Below are 25,853 nucleotides of genomic sequence, written 5' to 3' on the forward strand. Positions count from 1 at the left end.
TACCATTGGGCCAGTGAAGAAATTAAGAAGAAAAAAGATTTCTTGAAATAAATGAAAATAGAAACACAACTGACCAAAACCTATGGGACACAGCAAAAACAGTATTAAGAGGCAAGTTTGTAGCACTAAATGCCCAAATAACTGGAAAGATTTTAAATAAACAAACTAGTGATGCACCTCAAGGATAGCAAATGCAAGAACAAACCAAATCTCAAATTAGTAGAAATAATAAAGATCAGAGCAGAACTAAATGAAATGAAGACTGAAAAAATCACAGGGATCAATGAAACAAAAAGTTTTTTAAGATTAACAAAATTGATAAACCACTAGCTAGGCTAACCAAGAACAAGAGAAGATCCAGATAAATACAATCAGAAACTAAGAAGAAAACATTACAACTGATACTAAAGAAATACAAAGGATCATTAGAGACTACTATGAACAATTATATGCTAATGAAGTAGAAAGCCTAAAGGAAATAGATAAATTTCTGGACACATACAACCTACGAAGATTGAAACAGAGAACCTAGACAGACCAACAACGAGTAACAAGATTGAATCAATAAGAAAAAGTCTCCCAACAAAGAATAGCCTATGAGCAAATGACTTTACTGCTGAATTCTACCAAATTCATAAATAAGAACTAATACTAATTCTTCTAAAGCTATTCCAAAAAACTGAAGGAGAGAATTCTTCTTAAGTCATTTTACAAGGCTAGCATTACCCTGATACCAAAATCAGACAAGGACACAGCAACAAACCTATAGGCCAATATCCCACATAATCATAGATACAAAAATTCTCAACAAAACACTAGGAAACCAAATCCAACAACACATCAAAAATACATCATAGTTAAATAGGATTTATCCCAGGGATGCAGAGATGGCGGCTCAGCATACACAAATCAATAAATGTGATATATCACATCAAGAGAATGAAGGACAAAAACCATATGATCATCTCAACAGATGCAGAAAACGCATTTGATAAAATTCTACATCACTTCATGATAAAAACTCTCAACCAATTAGGTGTAGAAAGAACATAATTTAACATAATAAAGGCCATATATGACAAATCCACAGCTAACCTTATACTGAATGGGGAAAACCTGAAAGCCTTTCTTTTAAGAACTGACACAAAAAAAGTGTTGGTGGAAGGGCTGAGGCAAGGCTCACTTGTCTGACATAATGTAAAAGAGTCTTGGAACATGTCCTGGGTCCAGGGTCTAAAACCCCTTGTGGCCTTTGGAACACCAAACTCTGCCAAAGGGTGGAAGGCTGCCCTGCTCCACTACAATCTAAGCCCAGGGCATAGAACCCCTTGTGGCTTGGAGAGAACCCAGGGCTCAGGGCCCCTCCTAGCCTCTGGAATGTGTCCAGACTCGCTGGCCCCTTGCTCCTTGCTCTCCCAAGATCATAAATTGATTGTATCTTGAATTAGAAGAACTGTTCTCCCTTATCTCAAGCAGCAGAGCATATGCTAAACTGTCACAGCTACACTTGATGCACCGCTACCTTTCTACCCCCACGTCCTCACGTCCTCACCTGTCTACCCCCACGTCTGCATGTCCTCACCACCTGCTTCCTTGATTACCAATAAACAGTGTGGGTTCCCAGAGCTGGGGGCCTTCACAGCCTCCATACTTGTGTTGGCCCCCTGGACCCACCCTATGTACTCTTAACCTGTCTTGTCTCATTCCTTTGACTCTGCTGGACTTTGTAGTCCCCATGACCTGGTGTTGGGTCTGATCACCCCAACAAAAAGATGAGTGTTCACTACTCCTACTCAACCTAGTATTGTAAGTACTAGGTAGAGTAGCTAGACAAAAGAAAGAAAAGTCATGCAAATTGTAAAAGAGGAAGTCAAATTGCACCTCTCTGCAGACATCATGATCTTATATCTAGAAAGGCCTAAGACTCCACCAAAAAACTTGTAGAACTGATAAACAAATTTAGCAAAGTTGCAGGATACGAAAATTAACATACGAATGTTAGTTGCATTTCCACACATCAACAATGAACTAGCTGAAAAATAAATCAAGAAAAAATTCCATTTACAATAGCTACAACATAAAATATAAACATAAAATACCTAGGAATAAATTTAGCCAAGGACTTGAAAGACCTCTACAAGGAAAACTATGAAACACTGATGAAAAACAACTGAAGAGGGCAAACAAATATAGACATCACTTGCTCATAAATTGGAAAAATTAATGTCGTTAGAATGACCATATTACCCAAAGCAAACTACAAATTCAATGCAAACCCTAAACCAATTATATTCTTCAAAGAAATAGAAAAAAAATCCTAAAATTCATATAGAACCACAAAAAAAAAAAAAAACTCAAATAGCCAAGACAATACTAAGCAAAAATAACAAAGCTGGAGAGCATCACACTACTTGACTTGAAAATATACTATAAAGCTGTAGTAACCAAAGCAGCATGGTACTGGTATAAAAACAGACACATAGGCCAATGCAACAGAACAGAGAATCCCCAAATGAACCCATATATTTACAGCCAACTGATTTTCAACAAAGATGACAAGAACATACATTGGGAAAGAACAACCTCTTCAAGAAATGATGCTGGGAAAACTGGATATTCTTATGCAGAGGAATGAAACTAGACTCCTATCTCTTGCCATATACAAAAATCTACTCAAAATAGATTAAAGTCTTAAACATAAGACCCAAAACTATAGAACTACTAAAATAAATCACAGTGGAAATGCTTCAGGGCTTTAGTCTAGGCAAATATTTTATGGCTAAGACTTCAAAAACACAGGCAACAAAACCAAAAACAGGCAAACGGAACCACATTAAACTCAAAGCTTCTGCACAGCAAAAAATTCAACCAACAGAGCAAAGGGACAACCTGTAGAATGGAAGAAAATATTTGCAAACTATTTATCCAACAAAGGATTAGCATCCAGAATATACAAGGAACTCATATAAGAGCAAAAGAAAAACCACAAAACAATAATCTTATTAAAAAGTAGACAAAGTATCTGAGTAGACATGTCTCAAAAGAAGACGTGCAAATGTGCAGTAGGTATATGAAACAGTGCTCAACATCATTCATTATCAGGGAAATGCAAATCAAAACCATGATGTAGTATCATCTCACCTCAGAATTGCTATTATAAAAAAAAATAACAAATGCTGGTGAGGATGCAGACCAAAGGGTACTCTTATACACTGTTGGTGGGAATATTAATTAGTACAGTCATTATGGACAATAGAATGGAAGTTTCTTAGAAAACTAAAATCAGAACTACCATATGATCCAGCAATCCCACTACTGGGCATTTATCCAAAGGAAAATCAATTAGTATATCAAAGGGATATCTGCACCCTATGTTTATTGCAGTACTATTCACAATAGTGAAGATATGGAATCAACAAGTGTCCATGAATGGATGAATAAAGAAAATGTGATATATATACATAAATGGAATACTATTCAGCCATAAAAAGAGTGACATTCTGACATTTGCAGCAATGTGAATAGAACTGGAGGTGTTTATGTTAAGTGAAGTAACCCAGGTAAGAAAGACAAATATTGCAAATTCTCATTCATATATGGGGGCTCAAAAGGCCAACCTCATAGAGGTAGAGTAGAGTAATAGTCACCAGAGGTTGGGAAGTGGTGAGGCAACGAAGAGAGGTTGGTCAGTGGCTACACACAGATAGAAGGCGTAAGTTCTAGTGTTTGATAGCACAATAGGGTGACTATAGTTAGCAATAACTTATTGTATATAGTCATGCACCACATAATAACTTTTCTATGAGTGATGGACCACATACATCATGGTGATCCCATAAGATTATTCTGGACCTGAAAAATACCTATTATCGAGTGACGTCTTGATGATCCCAAGTTTGTGTAGGCCTAGGCTAATGTATATGTTTGTGACTTAGTTTTTAACAAAAAAGTTTTAAAGGTTTTTTTTTATAAAGCTAAAAATAGGAAATAGTTTACAGAATAAGGATATATTTGTACAGTTATACCATGTGTTTGTGTTTTAAGCTAAGTGTTATTACGAGAGTCAAAAAATTAAAATGAGTTAAAAGTTAAAAAATTAAAAACTTTTAAGTTTATAAACTAAGTTTAGTTTACAGTAAGATAAGATCAATTTATTATTGAAGAAATTATAAAGTAAATTTAGTGTAGCCTAAGTATACAGTGTTTATAAAGTTTACAGTAGTGTACAGTAATGTCCTAGACCTTCACATTCACTCACCACTCATTCACTGACCCACACACAGCAACTTCAGGTCTGCCAGTTCCATTCATGGTTAGTGTCCTATATAGGCGTACCATTTTTTATCTTTTATACTGTACTTTAGGTGTACCTTTTTAATATTTAGATACACAAATATCACTGTGTTACAATTGCCTACAGCATTCAGTACAGTAACATGCTGTACAGGTTTGTAGTCTAGGAACAATAATATCATATAGCTTAGCTTAGGTGTACAATAGGCTATTTCGTCTAGGTTTGTGTAAGTACATCCCATCATGTTTGCACATCCAAATCTATTTATCAATGATACATTTCTCAGAAAACATCCATGTCATTAAGTAACACCTAACTATATTTCAAAATAGCTAGAAAATTCAAAATGTTCCTAAGACAAAGTAATAAGTGTTTGAAGTGAATATCCTCAATATCCTGATTTGATTACATATTATATGCATCAAAATATCACATGTACCTCATAAATACATATAATTATTAGCAGTAAATTTAATCTAAATAAATCATCATTGATAAGTCTGTATGGATATCCAAGACTGCTTCCTTAAAATACATTTCCAGAAATGAACATGCTAGGTTAACCAACGTAAATATTTCTAAGTCCCACGTTGCATATAGCCAAACTGCCTCCAGAAATATTGTACCAATAAATATGGGATTCATAACAGTATTAATATACTCAAACCCCACAACTGAATAGCATTTATTTTTAATACTCTGAATTTGTTAAAACAAAAAGTGTATCTAATAGTTGTTCTAAACCACGATTTTCTGAAAACAAATTAGGCCAAATATTTTTTCACATTTTATTGGTCACTTTGCATTTCTTCAGTGTGAGATCTTTAACTCTTTCCTTTTGGGGTTTATTTCATTACATCTCTTTTCTATCATATATATGACAGAAAAGTTCTTTTTTCAAACTGTCATTTGATTTTTCAGTTTTTAAGGTATTTAGAAACATAAATTTTAGTGTTTTTTGGTAGAGATAGCTATCAATTATTTTTTGTGAATATTTCAGAAAGCTCCCACAATCCCAAGAGTGTTTAAGTATTTGTGTGTATATATTTACTTCTCTTATAATTTCAATTTTATATTTAATCTTTAACCATCTGGGAAATGTATTTGCTATAACAATTAGCTACTTCTCTGAAAATTTACTGAATTATCCAACCACTCCTCATTTAGAATTTCATATGCTAAATTATTTCATGTACTGAAAAAATTAGTGTTTTCTCTTGTGCTTTACTGATGTATCAATTGTTTTGCAGCTCCCCTGCCATGCTAACTCAGAATTATCATACTTTTGGAAATATTTTGCGCACTCATCTCCCTTTTTTCTTTCATACTAAAATTAGAATCATCTTAAATTTAGCTTACAAATATGGTTTTAACTGACAATTGTATTCACTCATCCCATAAAGGTGCATAATTCCTCATGTATGAAATCAGCCTTTTCTCATTATAAAAATTTCTAAATAATTTTTGTTGTCTTGCATATTTGTTATTAAACTCATTCCCATATTTCATATTTCTACAGCTATTGTGAATATTTTTTCTATTATGCTTTCAAATTATCAGTACTTATGTGTATACAGTACTACCAATTTTACACATATTCATTTTGTAGCTGTTCACAAAATCATATGAATGTGCCATGCATTATTCCAGTGAGAAAGTCTATGGAAGTAACAGGTTCTCAGAGGGACATATAAATTCACAAAAGCTTAAACACTACTGCTTTAACTGTAAGTTTTCTCAACAACTATCTAGCAGGTTCATCATTATTTATCCTTATGTGTAAACAGTTGTCCTGGACACCAAAACCAAATCCAAACTCAGTAAGTCTGCACTAAGCCACACACTGGATAAGTTCCATAACAAGTGGATTTTTCCTGTCCCTAGATGATCAATTGTAAATTACAGGCTTCTGAGCTAAATCTTCATATTTTCAGGCCATCGTCTCTGTAACCATAAGAAAAAGACAACAGACTTTTCTAGACATATTAGATCTCAAAATGTACTCTCATTTACATGGCCTTTACATATTTAGGTGTGGAAATAACAAATGCACTTTCCAATTTCACCCTTTCTAGATACTTGATTAAGTCATGTTTTCCAGCCCCTTCTCAGCTGGAATATGATGACTGCCATATTCAACTTAGTAGAGGTTTATATTGCAAGATTGGGCTTGAATGAAATCCAGGTAACTTAGCCTTTATCTATCAACAATTTGATTCTTTTTTTCTCAGTTTTTATCTAATACCATATTCTTAATCAAGAAAAGATCTCAAACCCCTAATGTAATAATTCATAGAACTTATACCACTTTATCTCTTAGTTTTCTTCAATATTTGTGACATGTATTTTAGAAAAGTAATGCAAGGGTAATAAACAGCTACATGACACGTGCTCTATATCTTTATTGACTCCTTAATAACTACTACAAGCTCACTTGTGAATCACACCTGATGTACAATAAATAAGTCACAATTCTGAACCACATCTATAGAAACTTGAATTCCTAGTAAATATAATAATTGAGGATCTTAAAGCTCAACAAGTCAGGCCTTCCAGTTTTTCAGATGAGGAAATTAAGGCCTAAAGATATGAAGTGACTTACCCCAAAGTAAAAGATCTAGTTAGTAATAGGAGCTGAGATTGAGATCCATGACTTTTAAAACCCAGAATCATGCTCTCTCCACTAAACCATGTGATCATTCTAAGTAGTCAACAGTTTTCACCATCCTCCTTCTGTTTCCCTGGGAAGGGTCTCCATATTAACCAAATTCTTAAGGCATTCAGAGAATCTCTCCAGTGTGAGGTTTTTACTGTTGTAAAAAAGAAGAGTTTTGTCTAATGGTTTCCCCACACTCAGTATGTATATTTGATTTCTCTTCACTATGAATTTTTTGGTGTTTTGTAGGATATGTGCTCTGGCTAAAGGCTTTCCCACATTCATTACATTCATAGGGTTTCTCTTCGGTATGCATTTTCTGATGTTTTTTAAGGTCTGTTCTCTGCCTAAAGGCTTTGCCACATTTACTGTATTCATAAGGTTTTTCTACAGTATGAATGACCTGACATTGAATAAGACCAGAGCAGTAACTAAAGGCCTTTCTACATTCATTACATTTATAGGATTTTTCACTAGTATGAGTTTTCTGGTGATTTTTGAGGTCTGTACTCCAACTGAAGGCTTTTCCACATTCAGTACATTCATACGGTTTTTCTCCAGTGTTGAGTTATCTGATGTTGAACAAGTGCTAACCAATCACTGAAGGCTTTTCCACAGTCAGTGCATTTACTGGTATGAAGGTACAGTCAGGGCTTCTTTCTGGTATGAATTCTCTTATGTTGAATTAGGGCTGAACAGAAACTGAAAGGTTTCCCACAGTCATTACATTCACAGGGCTTCTCTCCAGTGTGAGTTCTCTGAAAATGTCCTGAGCAGTCACTAAAAGCTTTTCCATATTCATTATATTTGTAGGGTTTTTCTCCAGTCTGAACCCTCATATGCTGTGTAAGGAATGAACTCAGGCTGAAAGTTTTCTCACATTCATTGCATTTATACTGTTTCTCTCCTGCGTGACTTCTCTGATGTTGAGTAAGGTATGTGCTTCTGCTAAAGGCTTTTCCACATTGCTTACATTCATAAGGCTCTTCTCCAGTGTGAGTTCTTTGATGCTGAATAAGGGCTGAACAATCACTAAAGGCATTCCCACATTCATTGCATTTGTATGGTTTCTCTCCAGTGTGCATTCTCTGATGTTGAATGAGGTCTGAACAGTAACTGAAAGTTTTCCCAGTCATGATATTCATAGGGTTTCTCTGCAGTATGGACAATATGATGTTGAATAAGAGCTGAGTGATCATGGAAGGCTTTCTCACATTCATTACATTCATAGGGTTTTTCTCCTGTATACATTCTTTGATGTTGAGTAAGATGTGCACTCTGACTAAAGGACCTACCACATTCATTGCATTCATAAGGTTTCTCTCCAGTATGGATTCTCTGATGTAGAGTAAGATGTGTGTTCTGACTAAAAGCCTTTCCACATTCAAGACATGTATAGGGCTTCTCACCAGTGTGAATTCTTTGATGCTGAGTAAGGTATGTACTACGACTGAATGTCTTGCCACATTCAGTACCCTCATAAGGTTTCTCTCCACTGTGAATTCTCTGATGTTGATTAAGAACTAAGCAATAACTGAAGGCCTTCCCACACTCACTGCATTTGTAGGGCTTTTCTCCTGAAAGAGTTTTCTGATTATTTCTTAAGTGGGGACTCTGATTAAATCCCTTTCTACACTCAGTACATTTACAGGGTCTCTCTCCACAATGAGTTCTTTGATGCTGAACAAGAGTGATGTGGCCTCTGAAGGTTCTCCCACATTCACTATATTTACAAGGTTTTTTTTTTCCATCATACTTTCTTTGTATAATTAAATCTGAGTTTTGTTTGAGCATCTTTCAACATGTACCATATTTATGACAATTCTCTTTCATAGGATCTCTCTGTTCTGCAACAAGTATTGATCTTACAGTAAAATTTTTCACAAATTCATTAGATTCTATATCTCTTTTTCTGGCAGGAATTTTTGTGCAGGTAGCTATCTCTTGCCCTAGATTATTCTCCTTGTTTAGCTGCTGATTCTTAAACTGGCCTCTAGATTTCCAGATTTCTTCCGGTACAGACTTTCTCTTTGCAAGTTCTTCCATCTCTAATCTTTGAGATTAATCTTCTTTTGAATGTCCTGCTGCTCTACTCTTGATGTCTTGGCCCCACATTCAAGCTTCCCATCTAAAAGACATAAAAATATGACTCTACTATGTGCCAAATGTTGGGAGAAAAGAAGCTGGTATATTAGGAATGGAATAATGAAATTGCAGATACCGAGAACATAAAATATTGGGACTATAAGATAGTAATCTAGGGAGGAGTGAGATGGAAATACTAGTGGTGTGAAAGTGTCTGATACAGAGCATAACGCAATCAATGGGAATGAAGCAAACATTCTGTCAGGTGAGAAGAATGATTAGGGAAAAAACTAAATGGCGAATATTAGAAAAGAGAAACAATGAGCAGGGATTAAGAAATGAAAACTGTTATCAGAAAGAAATGGTCTTTTAGAAATTATCCTATGAGAAAACTACTTACTCAGCATTGAAACTATTATCTTAAAAAATACTAAGAGCTTTTTATTTTCAATAAGCTTTTATATTAGATTTTTTAGTACTTGTACAAAGTAATAATTTTAGCTAATTATTCTTTGTCAGGTAACTGCTAATGTTATTGCTTTACACTTGATATAAAAAGAGCATAAACTCTAGGTTTAAGGACAAAGGAAAGGATGAAAAGGGAGAAATTTACTCTTTTGAAATGAAAAAATAATTATTAGGTCTTTCTAATGACAAATCTACATTATTTTTCACTTTCAGTCATGGATAAAGAGGCAAGTAACATAAAGCATAGGGAAAAAAGGATAGCTCTTCTTCATCAGCATGTTAAAAAGTAGTCCTTCACTCTGGATTTATTCTTCAGAGAGAGTTATTGTACTAATATGATGACTGAAAATTGTTTGTAAAGTCATGATTTATAATGGGTTTCATTGCAGGATGACTGGGAAGGGACCTGGCTGATTTATTAGAGGATGCCCAAATATTGGCACCTACAGTTCTTTTATCTTAGGCTGATTAGTTTCCCCAGAATGAATCACTTTAACCTTCTACCTGAAAGGGAGTAGGATGTAGAAGTCCAGTAGAAGGAAAAATTGAGGTGAGGGTCTCTCCATTCAATATGTAGATTTTTACTAAACCATCTGTTTTCAATATGTCCCCTAGATTCTGGCATATATTACACATAAAAATTAATGATTTTATTAGCTGTACTCCTAACATTCAACACTCATTTCTCATTTTAACTCTAATTTATTTATCACACTGGTCTATAAAAAAAAGAAAAGCAAAAACAAAAACAATAACAACAAACAATACTTTATTATTGCTACTCCTGCACAAAAAGCCCTTTCTTCTTTCTTTTGCCCATCTAATTCTTGACACTACTTTGGACCGCCACTCAAATGACACTAGTCCCACAACATTCCTAACTCTCCAGTTTCCCTGATTTCCTACTACTTACTATTTTAACTTCTAATTTTAGCACTTAATAGCAGTGCTGTACATTGTTTATCTATTTTCTCCTGTCTGCACATGTTGTCTTCAAAGTTATCATTTCATGTCTTAGAAAAAAGGGAAAGAACTTTGATGAAGTTTTTGGTTTATAGCTAATATTAATTGAGTTTATGCTGGGCTGACTTACAAGATCAACATATCAAATCTTCCTAACAAGCCTATAAGTGAGATAATAGAATGTCAATTTCAAGGGAGGTTCAGAATGCTGAAGTTACTTGTCTAAGGTACACATAAGTCAAACTCCAGAGTCCAAACTCTTAGTCTCTACTGCTGCCCCAAGAAGCAGTCCAATATAGTAAAAAGATAATGGCTAGAGACTCAGAATATCCTGAGCTTAAATCCCAAGTCCTACTATGTGTGTGACATAAGGGGTAGGCTTCTTGTTTGGTGCCTTTTCAGTCCTACATACTGCTGACAATGTGATCTTTTTTGTTTTTTTGAGATGGAGTTTCACTCTTGTTACCCAGGCTGGAGTCCAATGACATGATCTCAGCTCACTGCAACCTCCGCCTCCCGCGTTCAAGTGATTTTCCTGCCTCAGCCTCCCCAGTAGCTGAGATTACAGGCATGCACCACCACACCCGGCTAATTTTTTGTACTTTTAGTAGAGATGGGGTTTCTCTATGTTGGTCAAGCCAATATCCTATATTTGGAAAACTAAGTGTTTGATAGTGAATATCTACTTTTTAAATAATTATAGACATAAATACTAAGAGGAATATTCAACCTGTAAACTGAAATAACCACTATAGAGATGACATTTTATAGACCTCTAATATTAAGAGGCAGGAACAAAAACTATGAAAGGAACCCATGGAGTTCTTAGGAGATTAGATGAATCAGAGCTTTACACTGTCATGCACATCATGAAAAGATGATTTCATAAAAGACAGTGAACTGGATCAATTTTACCCACAAAGATAAAAGAGGGCTAAGAAGAGGTCCTCAGATTCTCAAAGAAAAGGAGTCATGTCCTTCATAAGTATATTTACAATACAGTGGTGAGAGACAAACACAAATTACAGGGTCAGAATTCAGGAAAGTAAAGTAAATCCTAGCAATCACTTTCCAAATCTGCATGGGTCACACCTTTTGTCATAAACAGGGAGGAGAAACAGTTGTTTCTGAACTCAGAAATGAACCTGATCCTTCAAATCCAAGCCAAATGCAGTAAAGTATGCAAATAATAATAAACACAATAGTGGCAATAATAACAGGAAAAGCAGCAACAGGTAACATTTACCAAGTCCTTATACTATATCAGGGCTTTTATGCCAACCACTTATTTTATTCTGTCTTTTACAAGAAATCCTGAAGAAACAGTTTTTTTTTTAGGATTTTACAATATTTTATTTTTAGCCCTATTTATATGGCGAATGGCCTCAAAAGGTTTTTAAAACCCTAAGGGTTTTTAACGTAGCAAAGCCAGGACTTGGACTCAGGTCTCCTCTCCAAAACCCACATTCTGAGCCACCACATTACGCTTGCCATGACTATTAACAACTAAAGATGACAAAACACTGCATGAAAATATTCTAACGTGCAGAAAGAAAGTAACCTTTAACCTTTACCTAGCAAAACCAGGTTTCTATATTTTTCCAACATGTTTCTGTATATGGACTTCTGAACAGGGTCCATTTGCTTCCACTTCTCCCAGGTGATGTCCATAGCCACCTCTTCCAACGTCTTTGGTAACTAAAAACCAAATATATTTGCATTAACACCAGAAGCAATTATACTGATTTGCATCCAAAGTAATAGATGAAGGTAACCAAATTGGGGGAAATGAAAGAAAGAGTATCAAGTTACATCACATATTTGTTGAGCACTCACTGTGTGTTACACATTATAATCTAATTTTCTTGGAACTATAAAATAAATTTGAGACATTATCCTTGCTTTTTATCTTAAAATTTTGGGCAAAAAAGATTTGTACGCCAGGCATGGTGGCTCACACCTGTAATCCCAGCACTTTGGGAGGCCAAGGTGGGCAGATCACTTGAGTCCAGCCTGGGCAAGGTGGTGAAACCCTGTCTCTACAAAAAATACAAAAAATTAGCCAGGCATGATGGCACACATGGGTGGTCTCAGCTACTCGGGAGGCTGAGGTAGGAGGATCACCTGGGCCCAGGATTTTGAGGCTGCAGTGAGTCTGGGGTGACAGAACGAGACCCTATCTCCAAAAAAAAAAAAAAAAAAAAAAGAAAGAAAAAAGAAAAAAGATTTGTATGCATAAAGTAGGTAAATAATATAATAATATAAACCAATGACAAATAGTATAGTTAAAACAATAAGTGCTAACATTAAAGTAAAACAGCCTGAATAAGGAAAGGTTTCCTAGAGGAAATAGAACACAAGAAGGACTTCCAAAGAGATCATAAGCAGTCTTTTTTTTTGACTCGGAGTCACTCTGTCACCCAGCCTGGAGTGCAATGCTGCAATCTTTGGCTCACTGCAACCTCCACCTCCCAGGTTCGAGCAATTCTCCTGCCTCAGCTTCCTGAGTAGCTAGGATTACAGGTGCCCACCACCATGCCCAGCTAATTTTTGTATTTTTAGTAGAGATGGGGTTTCACCATATTGGCCAGGCTGGCCTATTGGCTAGGCTGGTCTCAAACTCCTGACCTCAGGTGATCCACCCGCCTTGGCCTCCCAAAGTGCTGGGATTATAGGCCTGAGTCATTGCACCCGGCCCATAAGTAGTCTTTTTTAAACTTCTAGGGAGACCCATGAAGAGATCAAGAAATCTGTTTAGTGGGAAGTAAACCTTATTTAAGAGTGTAAACTCTAGAGCTAGACCTAGATTCAAATCCCAGGTTTACCACCTACCAACTATACAATCTTGGCCAGTTAAACTCTGTCTCATCTACAAAATGGGGACAATAACAAGTCCTACATCTCAGGCTTATTACAAGGATTAAACGAGTTAACGTAAAGCACTTAGAACAGAGCCAAGAATATAGAACGCACTATCTAAAAGTTAACATTACTTTTAGTGAAAGAGCAGAATGAATAACAAGAATGTTATTCATATTGAATGATATTATTTGCTATTCATATTGAATTACATTATTTGTCATTCGATAATAATGTTTTGACATGCTTGAGTGCCTGGTACATAGTATGGGTACAATAAGTCATAGATGAATACGTGACTCTTCATTAGTCTCTATTGGGGCAGAAACGTAGGATCTAAAATATGCTGCAAAGCCTTTTCTTTTAAACACAAACATTATTCGTGTAATGCAAAAGAATTTACAAAGTATCAGGTATTACATGTATTATATACTCAAATGCATCAATTATTATAAAGCAAATATAAGGTTTGTTAAAGGAAGATAGATTGACAAAGTATGTGAATTATCAAATTTTGAAAAACAGAGAAAAGTCTTTTCCTGGGAAGCATTCTTGAGTTTACAGAGTACAAAGTTGAATAGAGTCAAGTATTTATATTTAAAGTTGATCACTTTTATTATAAAAAAGCAAATTTTACAGTTATTGCAATGCCTACTGATTAGTTTTCTCCCTCAAAGCGTTTTTAGGATACTTTTGTTTTGAATAAGTGACTGAACTAATAAACATTTATTCATTCAACATGTATTTATCGAGCACTGTGCTAGGCACTGAAAATACAATGCTAAACAAAAATCAGAAATAGCACATGATTTCATAGAGCTGAGTGTCTAGTAAGTGATAACCAAACAATCACACACAAATATAAAATTGTAACTGTTACAAATGTCTTTTAAAAAAGAGTCACATGGCTGGGCACAGTGGCTCACGCCTGTAATCCTAGCAATTTGGGAAGCTGAGGTGGGCAGATCACCTGAGGTCAGGAGTTCAAGATCAGCCTGGTCAACATGGTGAAACCCCATCTCTACTAAAAATACAAAAATTAGTCAGGCATAGTGGCGCGTGCCTGTAATCCCAGCTATCTGGGAGGCTGAGGCAGGAGAATTGCTCGAACCCGAGAGGCAGAGGCTGCAGTGAGCCGAGATCGCACCACTGCACTCCAGCCTGGGTGACAAAGTGATACTCTGTCTCAAAAAAAAGAGTCACATGATGTCATGAGAACCTTTAATAAGGGCATCTGACCTGGTCACTGTGTTAGTGGAGGTTCATATCAGAAGGCACTACTTGAACTCATTTCGGAAGGATGAATAGGCATTGCCTTGGTGACAAAAGTAAAGAAAACCACACCAAGCAGAGGAAATAGCAAGTGTGAAGGCACCATCATGACAGGGGGAATGGGGAGGAAGAGAGATTGAAAGAAGGCCAATGTGAATAGAGCAAAGAAGGTATACATGAAGAAAGGGGGAAGAACTGAGACTGAAAATTAGAGGTCAGCCACATGAGGCTCACAGGCCATGCAAAAAGTATGGCATATTTATCCTGACAGCATTAGGGAGCCATTTAAGAGTCGTAAGCAAAAAGGTGACAAAATCAAATTTAAGAGCTGCAAAAGACCCTTCTGGCAGTAGGTGGAGTAAGTAGAAGTAGAAGGGCCAGAATAGACATGGAAAAATATTTGTGTGGATGCTCCAGGAATCTAGGCAAGAAATGATAAGGACATGAATTAAAGATAAAGTGAGTAAAGATAGAAAGAAGTGATAGATTTGAAATATATTTTGGAAATAAATATGACAAGGTTTGATGGCAACCTGGATACACAGATGAAGGGAAAGGGACTATAAAGATGGATTTCTGGACTCTGGCTAGAGTGGCTAAATGGATGGAGTGCCACTGTGGATTTTGTTTGATTAATGCAGAAATAATTAAGAAAGTTCTGGATGAAGGGAAATCACACCAGATAGAAATTCTGATTCCCAAAAAGAAATAAAGAAATAAAGAGCATTTAGAAATCATTGGGCAAATTAAAATTTGTTTTTAAAAGTTTGCTTTTATCTTTATTTTTTTTTCTCTTTTTCTTTTTTGAGACAGGTTTTTCTCTGTCATCTTGGCTGGAGTGCAGTGGCACAATCTCGGCTCACTGCAACCTCTGACCCTGGGTTCAAGTGATCCTCCCACCTCAGCCACCCAAGTAGCTGGGACCACGGGCATGCACCAACAGGCCTAGGTATTTTTTTTTAAGTTTTAGTAGAGACAGGGTTTAACCATGTTGGCTAGGCTGGTCTTGAACTCCTGAGCTCAAGCGATGCACCTGTCTTGGTCTCCCAAAGTCCTGGGATTACAGACATGAGCCACCACGCCTGGCTGCTTTTGTCTTTATTTCTTTATAATATATATAACTATTTAAAATATATACATAACATTTTCTTGAACAACTTATATGTAGATGTAACACACAGAACAACAAGCAGAACAAAAAGAACGAGGTGTCATAATTGAACACATATAGTTGCAAGGCTTCCACTTTTTGTGAAGTGACACATTAAATCTAAGAAGATTGTGAAGAAGTAACGATATATATTGTAATCCCTAGAGCAGCTACTAAAAATGTAGTTTAAAAGTCTGTAAGAAAATTTAAGATTTTTAAGAGAAAACCTTAAAATTCAGCCAGATGAAGATTAAAATTAATATAGCAAATTAAGTTTTCCACATAAGTGTTAGGGACTGCCAAGATTATCGAGGAGGCATTTTGAGGTTGGAGATCATAAACTTTTAATTGTTTTAAATCATTCAACATTTATTCAACACAAGTTTAATGAGTACTATATGCTAAATACTCTAGGCACGGTGATATAACAGTGAAAGAGACTAAAAAACAAAACAAAACAAAAAGAAAAGAAAAACTCTGCCTACATAGAGCATACTCCATAGTAAGAAAGACAAACAATACACTCGCTACATAAATACATTGTATATTATTTATTAGTCTGTTCTTGCATTGCTACAAAGAACTACCTAAGACCAGGTTAATTTATAAAGAAAATAAATTTAATTGACTCACCATTCCACAGGCTGTACAGGAAGCACACCTGGGGAGGCCTCAGGAAACTTACAATCATGGTGGAAGGTGAAGGGGAAGCAGGCATGCCTTACATGGCTGTAGAAGGAGGAAGAGAGAGAGAGAGGGCAGGTGCCACCCACTTTTAAACAACCAGATCTTGTGAGAACTCACTCACTATCAAAAGAACAGCAAGGTGGATATCTGCCCCCATGATCTATCACCTCCTACCAGGCCCCTCCTCCAACACTGGGGATTATAATTCAACATGAAAGTTGGTGGGGCGGGAACCCCACTCTTCCAGGAACAGCTGCAGCTGCCCAGCTGTGGCTGTGAACCTGGGCATCCCTGTGCTCTTGCGGGCCCTGGAAGCCCTGTCCTCCACAGGCTCCAAAGTGCCTGCTCCCACTGCTTGGCATCTCCCTGGTCCTGGCATCCACTCTGATTTTACAGCAAAGTTGAGGCTGAGCCTGGGTGCAGTCACGACCTGACCAGGTGTGCTCAGGGCAGCGCTGACATGCCAGCCCCTGCCACCTTTCCCCCCTCCAGACTTAGGGCACTGAAGAGCATGGGAAGGAGGCTGGAGCCGGGTTGAGGGTGGCTCAGTGTGGGCTTTCAGGCCCAGCACAAACAGCCTGGGCACCATGGAGGACATAATTGATGGTGACAGGAGGCATACAGGCTCCTGGGTGGAAAGGGGTGGGTCCCCTTTGAAGCCCCACCTTCCAGCCAGGGATGGCCTAAAACATGGGGGCTGGGCTGTCAGTTCTGGCTGCAATCCACAGCCTGGCCTTAAGTGAGAACTTCTGGTGCTTCTTCCAGCCACCCGTGGCCACCGTGGACCAATCAGCACGCACTTCCTCCCTTCTGAGCTCATAAAAACCTCAGACTCAGTCAGATTCAAACAGACATCGGGAGGACCTAACTGCGGAAACGAGCTACCCACTGCAGGTCTCCTCTCTGCTGACAGCTGGACACTCATGGATACAACCTGTCTGTGGAAAGAAGCCATCCACTTTGGGTCTCCTGAGAGCTGTTCTGTCACTCAATGAAGCTCCTCTCCACCTTGCTCACCCTCCAGTTGTCCACATACCTCATTCTTCCTGGACATGGACCAAGCATGGGCCAAAAACTTGGGACCTGCCAAATGGAAGGACTGAAAAAGCTGTAACACAAACAGGGTTGAAACACACCTCCCCATCTGCCACATTGCAGGCAATGAAAAGAGCTGTAGCCCTTAAGTGAGCCTAGATCTAGAGACTCCCTGAGCCAGCACTATGACACCCTCTTTGGGGCTCTGTGGCTCCTGGCATCTCCAAGCTTCCAGAAGTCATTGCTTTCCCCTTGTCCAGACATGGGTGCCCACAGTGGAAGTACTTCCATTGCATGCGGTATATCTGTTCCAGCTGCAGCCTTGCGCAGAGCTGCTTGCACCACCACAGCAGCCAGCATGCTTGGTTGTGCTCACTGGCCAGACCCCATGCTCACTTGCCCACACACCCCTTGCTGTGTGGCTCACCCTTGGCAGATGTGGGATCTGAGACAGTAGTGTGAGTTGAGCACAGCCTGCCAGGCTGAGTGGGTGGAATGAGCCCAGTGGTAAAACCAATACTCAATTACTCAGGCAGAAGGAGCTGCCGGCCATAGAGGCTTCTGGCTGGCGAAGCAATAACCCAAGGATCCTATGACATTTTCAACTTGTCTTATTACCTTAACATAATCTATTTACAATGCTAACTCACCCCAATTAGTATCCCACCTATGTCCCCTCCACAGCACACTGGTGTCTCTTCCAAAGCACCTTATTCCTCTTAGATATTCTAGGTTCTCTTAACTGGAGTTACTTTTAATTCCTTTCTCTTTCATCCCCTAAATCTAAACCAAACCATTACTGTTCCTTACCAAAACAAGCTGTGTCATGGCATTTTTTTCCCCAAAGTTTCTAATAATTCACAATCAGCTCTACGACAAAGTCAAACCCTTAGTCCTACTTAGCACAGCAAATTTCACCCTTAAAATTTTCAATATATGGCTACTACCCATTGCCCATAGAAGACACGGTCTCTTCTACCTCTAAGTTTTGTCTTATATTTTCTTCCCTTAAAATCCCTCAGTTCTCCTTTGACCAAATTGCAACCATATCTCAGTGCACACCAAAATTCCACCCCTTCATAAAATCCTCCAAATCACACTCTCCTTCTCTGAACTCCTATGGGATGTTTTCTCTTTACTACTTAAAATGGATGTGTGTGTTTCCTTGAATTCTTCCTTAACTCCTTGGTTAGACAAGGCTGCTGAAGAACTGAATACCACAGACAATGCCTAATTGAGAGCCTACCTGCTATGCCAGTTACCAAATGCTGGTTACTAAATGCTATGCTAGTTACCAGAAACAAACAAACAAACAAACAACAAAAACAAAAACATTATGGGAAGGCAGGTGGCAATAGACAACCAATCTTATAAAATTCATGATCAAAGAGAATAGGCCTTGGTTCCTAGAAAATAAAATATCTGGAATTCAAGTGACTGAATTGAAGTTTTTTTGGGCCCCAAACCACCAGAATGAAAGTAGAAAATATAAGATATTTCAGGAAATGAAAAGAAAATCCAGCTCACCCTGAATCTAGCCATCAAGGGCCTAGCAGTCATTCTCTCTTCTTCTGGGCTCTTCTCTTGAAGAAGGGCAGAGTCTTGAGACAGTGGCTCTGAGGGAAGAGAGAGGAGCTATGAAGAAGTCAGCTTGTGTCTATAGCAACCACTTGATATTCTAGAACTACACTCTCCAATATGGTAGCCATTCCCCACATGTAGCTATTTAAATTAAAATTAAATAAAAGACTTAATTCTTCAATTGCAATAGTCACATTTCAGTGCTCAATAGCTAATGTGGTTAGTGGCTACTGTACCGAGCAATGTATACATCAAAAATATCCACAGAAGTTATATTGCATAGCACCGGTCTAGAAATCCACATATGTGGTATGTTTTTGAAGTCATACCAACTGAATCTTCAGCTCCAGGAAGTAAAGGCAACCAAACATTCCTTGCCACCTCATGACCACAGAAATGCCACAGGCATTGCATTCTCAATAGTTTGAATGTTTGCCTTCCCAAACCTCTTGTTGAAATTCAATTCCCAATGTTGGAGGTGGGCCTAATGGCAAGCTTTGGATCATGGCAGCGAATCCCTCATGAATGGCTTGGTATTGTCCCCCATAGTAAGGTTCTCACTCTATTAGTTCCCGCAAGAGTTGATTTATTTATTTATTTATTTACTTTGGTTGAGGTGGAGTCTCGCTCTGTCGCCAGGTTGGAGTGCATTAGCACAATCTTGGCTCACTGCACCCTCCGCCTCCCGGGATAAAGCGATTCTCCTGCCTCAGCCTCCTGAGTAGCTGGGACTACAGGCACCCGCCACCACTCTCGGCTACTTTTTGTATTTTTAGTAGAGATGGGTTCCACCATGTTGGCCAGGATGGTCTCAATCTCTTGACCTTGTGATCCATCTGCCTCGGCCTCCCAAAGTGCTGGGATTACAGGTGTGAGCTACCGCGCCAGGCTAAAGCCGGTTGTTAAAAAGAGCCTGGTCCGTCTCTCCATTCTCGCTTTCTTCTTCTCTTGCCATGTAATCTCTGCACGTGCCAGCTCTCTTTCACCTTCCACCATGAATGGAAGCAACTTGAAGCCGTCACCAGAAGTAGATGCTGGAGCCATTCTTTTTATATAATCTACAGAACTATGAGCCAAATAAGCCTCTTTTCTTTCTAAATTAACCAACTTAGGTATTCCTTTACAGCAATAGAAGCAGTCTAAGACACCATCCATGGTTTAAGTAGGTTCCAGATAACAAGAGCAGTTATCTAGACTCTATCATAGCATTTACTACCTGTTTTGAAATTATCTTTTGGAGTATCTTTTGCCATCCCCACCCCTACACACGAATCAAGATTTTCCCATCTTTATATTCCTAACAACAAAACTGTGCCTGGCATATATATGTAAGTCTTGATATGTTTGATGAAATGAATAGACGAGGCTAAAATTCGTGTCAAACTCATAATTTAGATTTTAACATATTGAATTCTCACATTCATTGAGCTCTGTGATAAGGACTTTTATAGGCACTGGGGATGCAACAAGTACAAGACAGAATAAAGCCCCTATGAGAGAGCCAGCAAAAAAAAAAAAAAAGCAAAACTAAACCAAACCATACAAGCATATATAAACTCAAGTAGTTACAAACATATCCCCAAAAAAGTAGAATAAAAGGATAAACAAGACCTTTATTTTAGATGGCATGGCCAGGGAAAACTTTTCTGAGAAGGAAACATTTTTATCAGATTTGTGTAAAAAGAGAGAGTAAGCCATAAAGATATCTCTGGGCAGACTGAGAAAACAGCAAGTGCAAAGTCTGCAAACAAAATCTTGAGGTTGGAATATCCTTGTCATGCTCTAAGAACAAGGAGGCCAACATAAGCTAATAGAGTGTAAAAATGAGGAATTTATCATTAAGTGCTATAAAATAATGCTGTCGCCCTTGGTTTTTTCGAGGATATAGGAGAAATTACTTGGCAAATCCTTTCAACATAGGACATACTGCCCTTATTATCAGAGGCAGTGTTGGTTAATGGAATAAACACTCCACTGGGATTGAAGAACCCTGAATTCTAATATCTGAGTTAGTAAAATGCTGTACAGCATTAAGCAAGTCACTAACTTCCTTGAATCTTTGTTTGTTCGGTAACAAAACAATAGGGATAAGAGTATCTGTTCCTTTTGTTTTACAGAACTTTGTAGGGAATAAGAAAGATGTAAGATTTTAAAAAGATCCTCTGAATTTAAACATTTGAAGGAAGAGGTTTAGGACACTGCTTCTCAAACTATGGTCCGTAGATCAGCAGCACCAGCATCACCCGGGAACTTGCCAGAAATGCAAATTGTTAGGCCCAACCTCAGACCTACTGAATCAAAAACTCTGGTGGTGAGTTTAGCAATGTGTTTAACAAATCCTCCAGGTGACTCTGATGCGTACTCAAGTTTAAGAAGCACGAGTTTATAAGAAAATGAAATTGTTAAAGCCAGCTCCTGAAAGACCTAAGCAATGGAGGATGTCCTCTTGGAGGTTTAGAATGTTACTGCTTGCAGCTGCCATGAGCTAGTTATTTTATTTTTATTTTTTATTTTTATTTAGTTATTTATTTTTTGAGACAGAGTCTCGCTCTGTCGCCCAGGATGGAGTGCAGTGACACAATCTCGGCTCACTGAAAGCTCCGTCTCCCGGGTTCACACCATTCTCCTGCCTCAGCCTCCCGAGTAGCTGGGACTACAGGCGCCCGCCACCATGTCCGGCTAATTTTTTTTTTTTTTTTTTTGGTATTTTTAGTAGAGACAGGGTTTCACCATGTTAGCCAGAATGGTCTCGATCTCCTGAACTCGTGATCTGCCTGCCTCGGCCTCCCAAAGTGCTGGGATTACAGGGGTGAGCCACCGCGCCCGGCCATGAGCTAGTTATTATATTGAATGTTTCACATAAACCAGAGGAACTCAGCAGACAGGACCTGGTCCTTGTATTGAGTGGAAGAAATAACTACTGGCATTTAATTTGTAGGAGTCAGGGATCCCAGATGTCCTTCAGCACAGGACAATCCCAAACAATTTTTTAATGTTTTGCAGGACATTCAGATGGGTAAAAATTCTATTGATAATTATCAGAGACTAGAACCTAACTCTTTTTTTACACACAACCACAGAGTCTTTTTCTTTTCTTTCTTTCTTTTTTTTTTTTTTCAGTGCTAATATATGATGATTTTCTATAAGGAAAACTATGGTCTAAATCAAGGTACTTTGTTCTGAATTTTACTGAGATTCGATCATTTTATCAGCCTGAGTTGCAGTGTATTCTCTTTTATTTCTCCTTTATTGTAGAATTAGGGCATCATATGGCTTTAAAATAGGTAGGTTAAGCTTATTGCCAATTTAATGAATTTTATTTATGGATAGAAATGGGGGCATTACAAAATATTTGTTATACAAAGAGCCCGCTTGGTCTGAAAGAGTTGAAAACTATTGAGATATATTGGGTCGTTTAACCTCACAACAACCCACTATGAAAGTTAAATCCCCCAAAAAGGTTAAATAACTTGCCCAAGGTTACCACAGAGCCAATAAGTTTCAAAGCCAGGATTCAAATTCAGACCTGTTTGGATTCAAAATCCTGGCTCAAGAAAAATGTATGTTCACACAAAAACCTGTAGGTGAACATTTACAGCAGCATCATTCATAATTACTAAAATCTGGAAATGATACAAATGTCCTTCAAAAGGTGAGATTTTTTTAAAAACCTGATACATCTATATACAATATTATTTAGCAATAACAATATTATTCAGCAAAAAAGAAGAAAGTGACACAATAATGTGGCCACCTTAAAGGCTTCATACTGAGGGAGAGCAGCCAGTGTGAAAATGTACATACTGTATTATTCCACTTATATGACACTCTGGAAAACACAAAACTATAGAGATGGAGAACAATCAGTGGCTGCCAGGGTTAAGAGTGGGAAAAGAGTGTAAATATAAAGGGGTAGCACAAGGAAGTTTTCCGGAGTGAATGAAACAGCTCTGCATCCTGTGGTAGTAGTTACCGGAATCTAAACATGTTCTAGAACAGTATGCCCCCCCATGCCAATTTTATGTATGATAATTTTAAAATTAACTAAACCAGGCTGTTTCCATTGTACTATGATAGATAAAAGGCTGGAGTGGAGAAAGGGGTACGTACATTTGAAGTGACCCAGAGAGGGGTTTTGGTCGTCTTCATACAGCCCCTACTACACAAGCGTGAAATTTCGCTTTCTTCCCACTTTCTCACACGAAAACTCGTGTGTGTGTGTGTGTGTGTGTGTGTTTTCCTCAGCCTTCAGGTGAGGAAAGGGAAAGCTCTCCTTTCTCAAATCAGGTCCCAGAACACACTCGCTCTTGAGCTGGTCTATTTCTTATCTCTCTTCAGGCAAAGTCGTATCCTCCACCTTACCTGCTCCAGCCGCTGTGACATCACGCAGGTTCCGTTCCCTGCACTACCGCTGGTTATGTTTCCTTAGTGACCCTAGGCCTCTTCCAGGAGAGTCCCTGGTCCCAGCCAGCGGGAGCGGCTTCTCCAGTTTGTGGCTCTCGGAGAGTTCGCCTCATCCCTCCCTCTCAGATAACCACCTATTTCTGACCTCTGGAGGCCGGGCTGAGCTCGGAATTTTATGACCAGCGCCCGCTGGCCGTCGTCACCCTCTAATTTCTCGCAAAACTCCCGGGGACCCTTCTTAATGTCAGTAGTCACAGTCGCCGCCGCTCCTGCGCCTAGAAGCCTTCCACGACCCTCAACCCCACAGAGCCCCGAGCTGGCTCGGGTTCCCGCAGGATACACTGCCCGCCCAGTGGCCTGGAGGGCGCGTCCCGGGCTCCCCTACGCCTTTTGGAATCAGCGACAGACGCCGGTATAAAAGAGGGCCTCCACTCCCACCTCTCCAGGGCTCCCCACCCGCTCCTTCTGGCCGCTTTCTCCTGAAAGAGCAAGGCACCCCTAGAAGCTTCAGGCTCCTCCACAGGCGAGTGCCTACCCACCTATCAGGTAAGACGTGCAACTGACACTCAGCGCGCGGAGGAGCCCGCTGACAAAGGGTTTACCTGTCCGAAGAGAACTGCGCTTGCATGGCTCTGGCTGTGGGCCGGCTGGCTCTTGCCCGCAGACTACATTTCCCAGGGTTGTCTGCGGCTGGAGAGATTTAGGGTTTGGGGCGTGGCTAGCACAGGCCTGAGGTCCTAATTGGGAGGTGTAGGCATGGCGGCTGGAGAGTCTGATCTATGTGACACTTCCACTGTGACTAGGGTATAACGTGAATAATTTGTATGCAGTAAAGTTCCTCTGCATTACATCATTGACAGATCTCTAGTAAGCAAAGGACAGAAACAGGTTCTTATTATCTCTTTTATAACGCACAAACATTAAACCACTAATTAAAAATCACAGGGTCCCAGAAAAATCAGACACCTTTATTCTACAATAAAAATAGCCAATTAAGCACACACTGTATGTCAGGCTCTCTTCTAAGTACTTTACATGTTTTATCGCATTTGAGAAGGCAAAAATCAGCCCTACTATTAACCAGACTCAATGACACTGACAGGCTGCTGCAAAGTTAACATCAAGCAATATTTCTACCAAAATCATACTGTAGCAGCTATAAAGTGTCATAATTGTTAAAGGTGGAGGGAGTCCAGGTTCTCGGCGTCTTGAACAAAGAATTGAACAAATCACACAAAGCAAGGAAGGGACAAAGGGATTTATTGAAAGCGAAAGTACACTCCACAGTGTGGGAGGGGGCCGAGCATAGGAACTCAAAGACACCGTTACAGAATTTTTGGGAGTTTAAATACCCCCTAGAGGATTCAATTGGTTACTTCGGGTTCGCCCTATGTAAATGGAGAGGATGAAGTAAAGTTACAAAGTCATTTATGGTGTAAGCCCTATGGAGAAGATATTTCCTGCTATACCTGAAGTGTGAAACAGTTGTATGTTTCCTGCCTCCAGGCCCTATTTTCCTGCCTCAATAATCACTCTCTTTAAATGTTTATTGTTTCCTTATCAATGACATGCCCACCTTTGTCTTGCTACTCTCACTAAAAAAAGATAATCTTGTTTGCTGAAATCATAAGATTGTCAAGAATTTTGCTATTTGAAATGAATGAATTATTCATGAATTATTATTAACACATTACAGATGAGTAAATAGTCACAGAGAGGTTAAGTAACTCACCCAAGGTCATTCACTTGATTTGGCTACAGGAGCACATATTCTTAATTGCTGTAGAAACAGGCCCAAGATGTTATTAAAGTTTCACAAGTAGCAAATGGCAAAACTAGGATTAGAATCCCTTTCTATTCCCAGTTCAGTCTTTTTCCTTATACTACCTCACTGTGGTATTTTTTGGATTGGGACGTATGTGTGTATGTGCTCTCTAACTCCTCTGCCTGATCTTGTATACATCTCTGTATTGCAAATGACAACATCTCTGGGATCCAGTCTCTTCATACTTAAAATAGAAACGAAATCAGTTTCCACCCATTGATAAGGTATAACCTTATCAAGACCAGCCTGGCCAACATGGTGAAACCCCATCTCTACTAAAAATACAAAAAAATTAGCTAGGTGTAATGGCGAGCCGCTTGAAGCTACTCCGGCGGCTGAGGCAGGAGAATTGCTTGAACCCAGGAGGTGGAGGTTGCAGTGAGCCGAGATTGCGCCACTGCACTCCAGCCTGGGCGACAAAGCAAGACTCCCTCTCAAAATAAATAAATAAATAATAAAATACGTACACATTCTTGTGAAGTTTGTAAAACTAGGTATTTGGGTGCCTCCTGCCTTGAGATTATTCCTAAGTGGCTCCTTCCACCCATTGTTATGAAGATTAAATGAGTTAATA

General features: G+C 38.7%; 2 protein-coding genes across 4 annotated transcripts in view; one reads left to right on the forward strand and one right to left on the reverse strand.

The window, feature by feature from the left end:
- Positions 1-6,679: 6,679 nt before the first annotated feature.
- LOC100985300 (zinc finger protein 892-like) lies at positions 6,680-24,206 on the reverse strand. 3 transcript variants are annotated; one of them, XM_008955020.4, is made up of 5 exons: positions 24,057-24,206; positions 18,997-19,085; positions 16,381-16,476; positions 12,041-12,164; positions 6,680-9,078 (listed from the first exon to the last, which is right to left on the reverse strand). In XM_008955020.4, the coding sequence occupies exon 5, from the start codon at positions 8,429-8,431 to the stop codon at positions 7,598-7,600; it is 834 nt and encodes a 277-aa protein (XP_008953268.1). In that variant the 5' UTR covers positions 8,432-9,078; positions 12,041-12,164; positions 16,381-16,476; positions 18,997-19,085; positions 24,057-24,206; the 3' UTR covers positions 6,680-7,597. The 3 variants fall into 3 exon arrangements, with proteins under 3 accessions (XP_008953268.1, XP_008953270.1, XP_008953269.1); XM_008955022.4 differs by having other exon boundaries at positions 23,994-24,098; XM_008955021.5 differs by lacking the exon at positions 24,057-24,206 and adding an exon at positions 23,413-23,540.
- Positions 23,478-25,853, forward strand: part of ZNF391 (zinc finger protein 391) — a 29,383-nt gene continuing 27,007 nt past the window's right edge. The window contains exon 1 of the mRNA XM_055113264.2: positions 23,478-24,000. The gene's annotated coding sequence lies outside the window, so the exon portion shown is untranslated. The remainder of the gene's footprint in view (positions 24,001-25,853) is intronic.

This window comes from Pan paniscus, chromosome 5 (assembly GCF_029289425.2).
Source record: "Pan paniscus chromosome 5, NHGRI_mPanPan1-v2.0_pri, whole genome shotgun sequence".
NCBI classification, from domain to species: domain Eukaryota; kingdom Metazoa; phylum Chordata; class Mammalia; order Primates; family Hominidae; genus Pan; species Pan paniscus.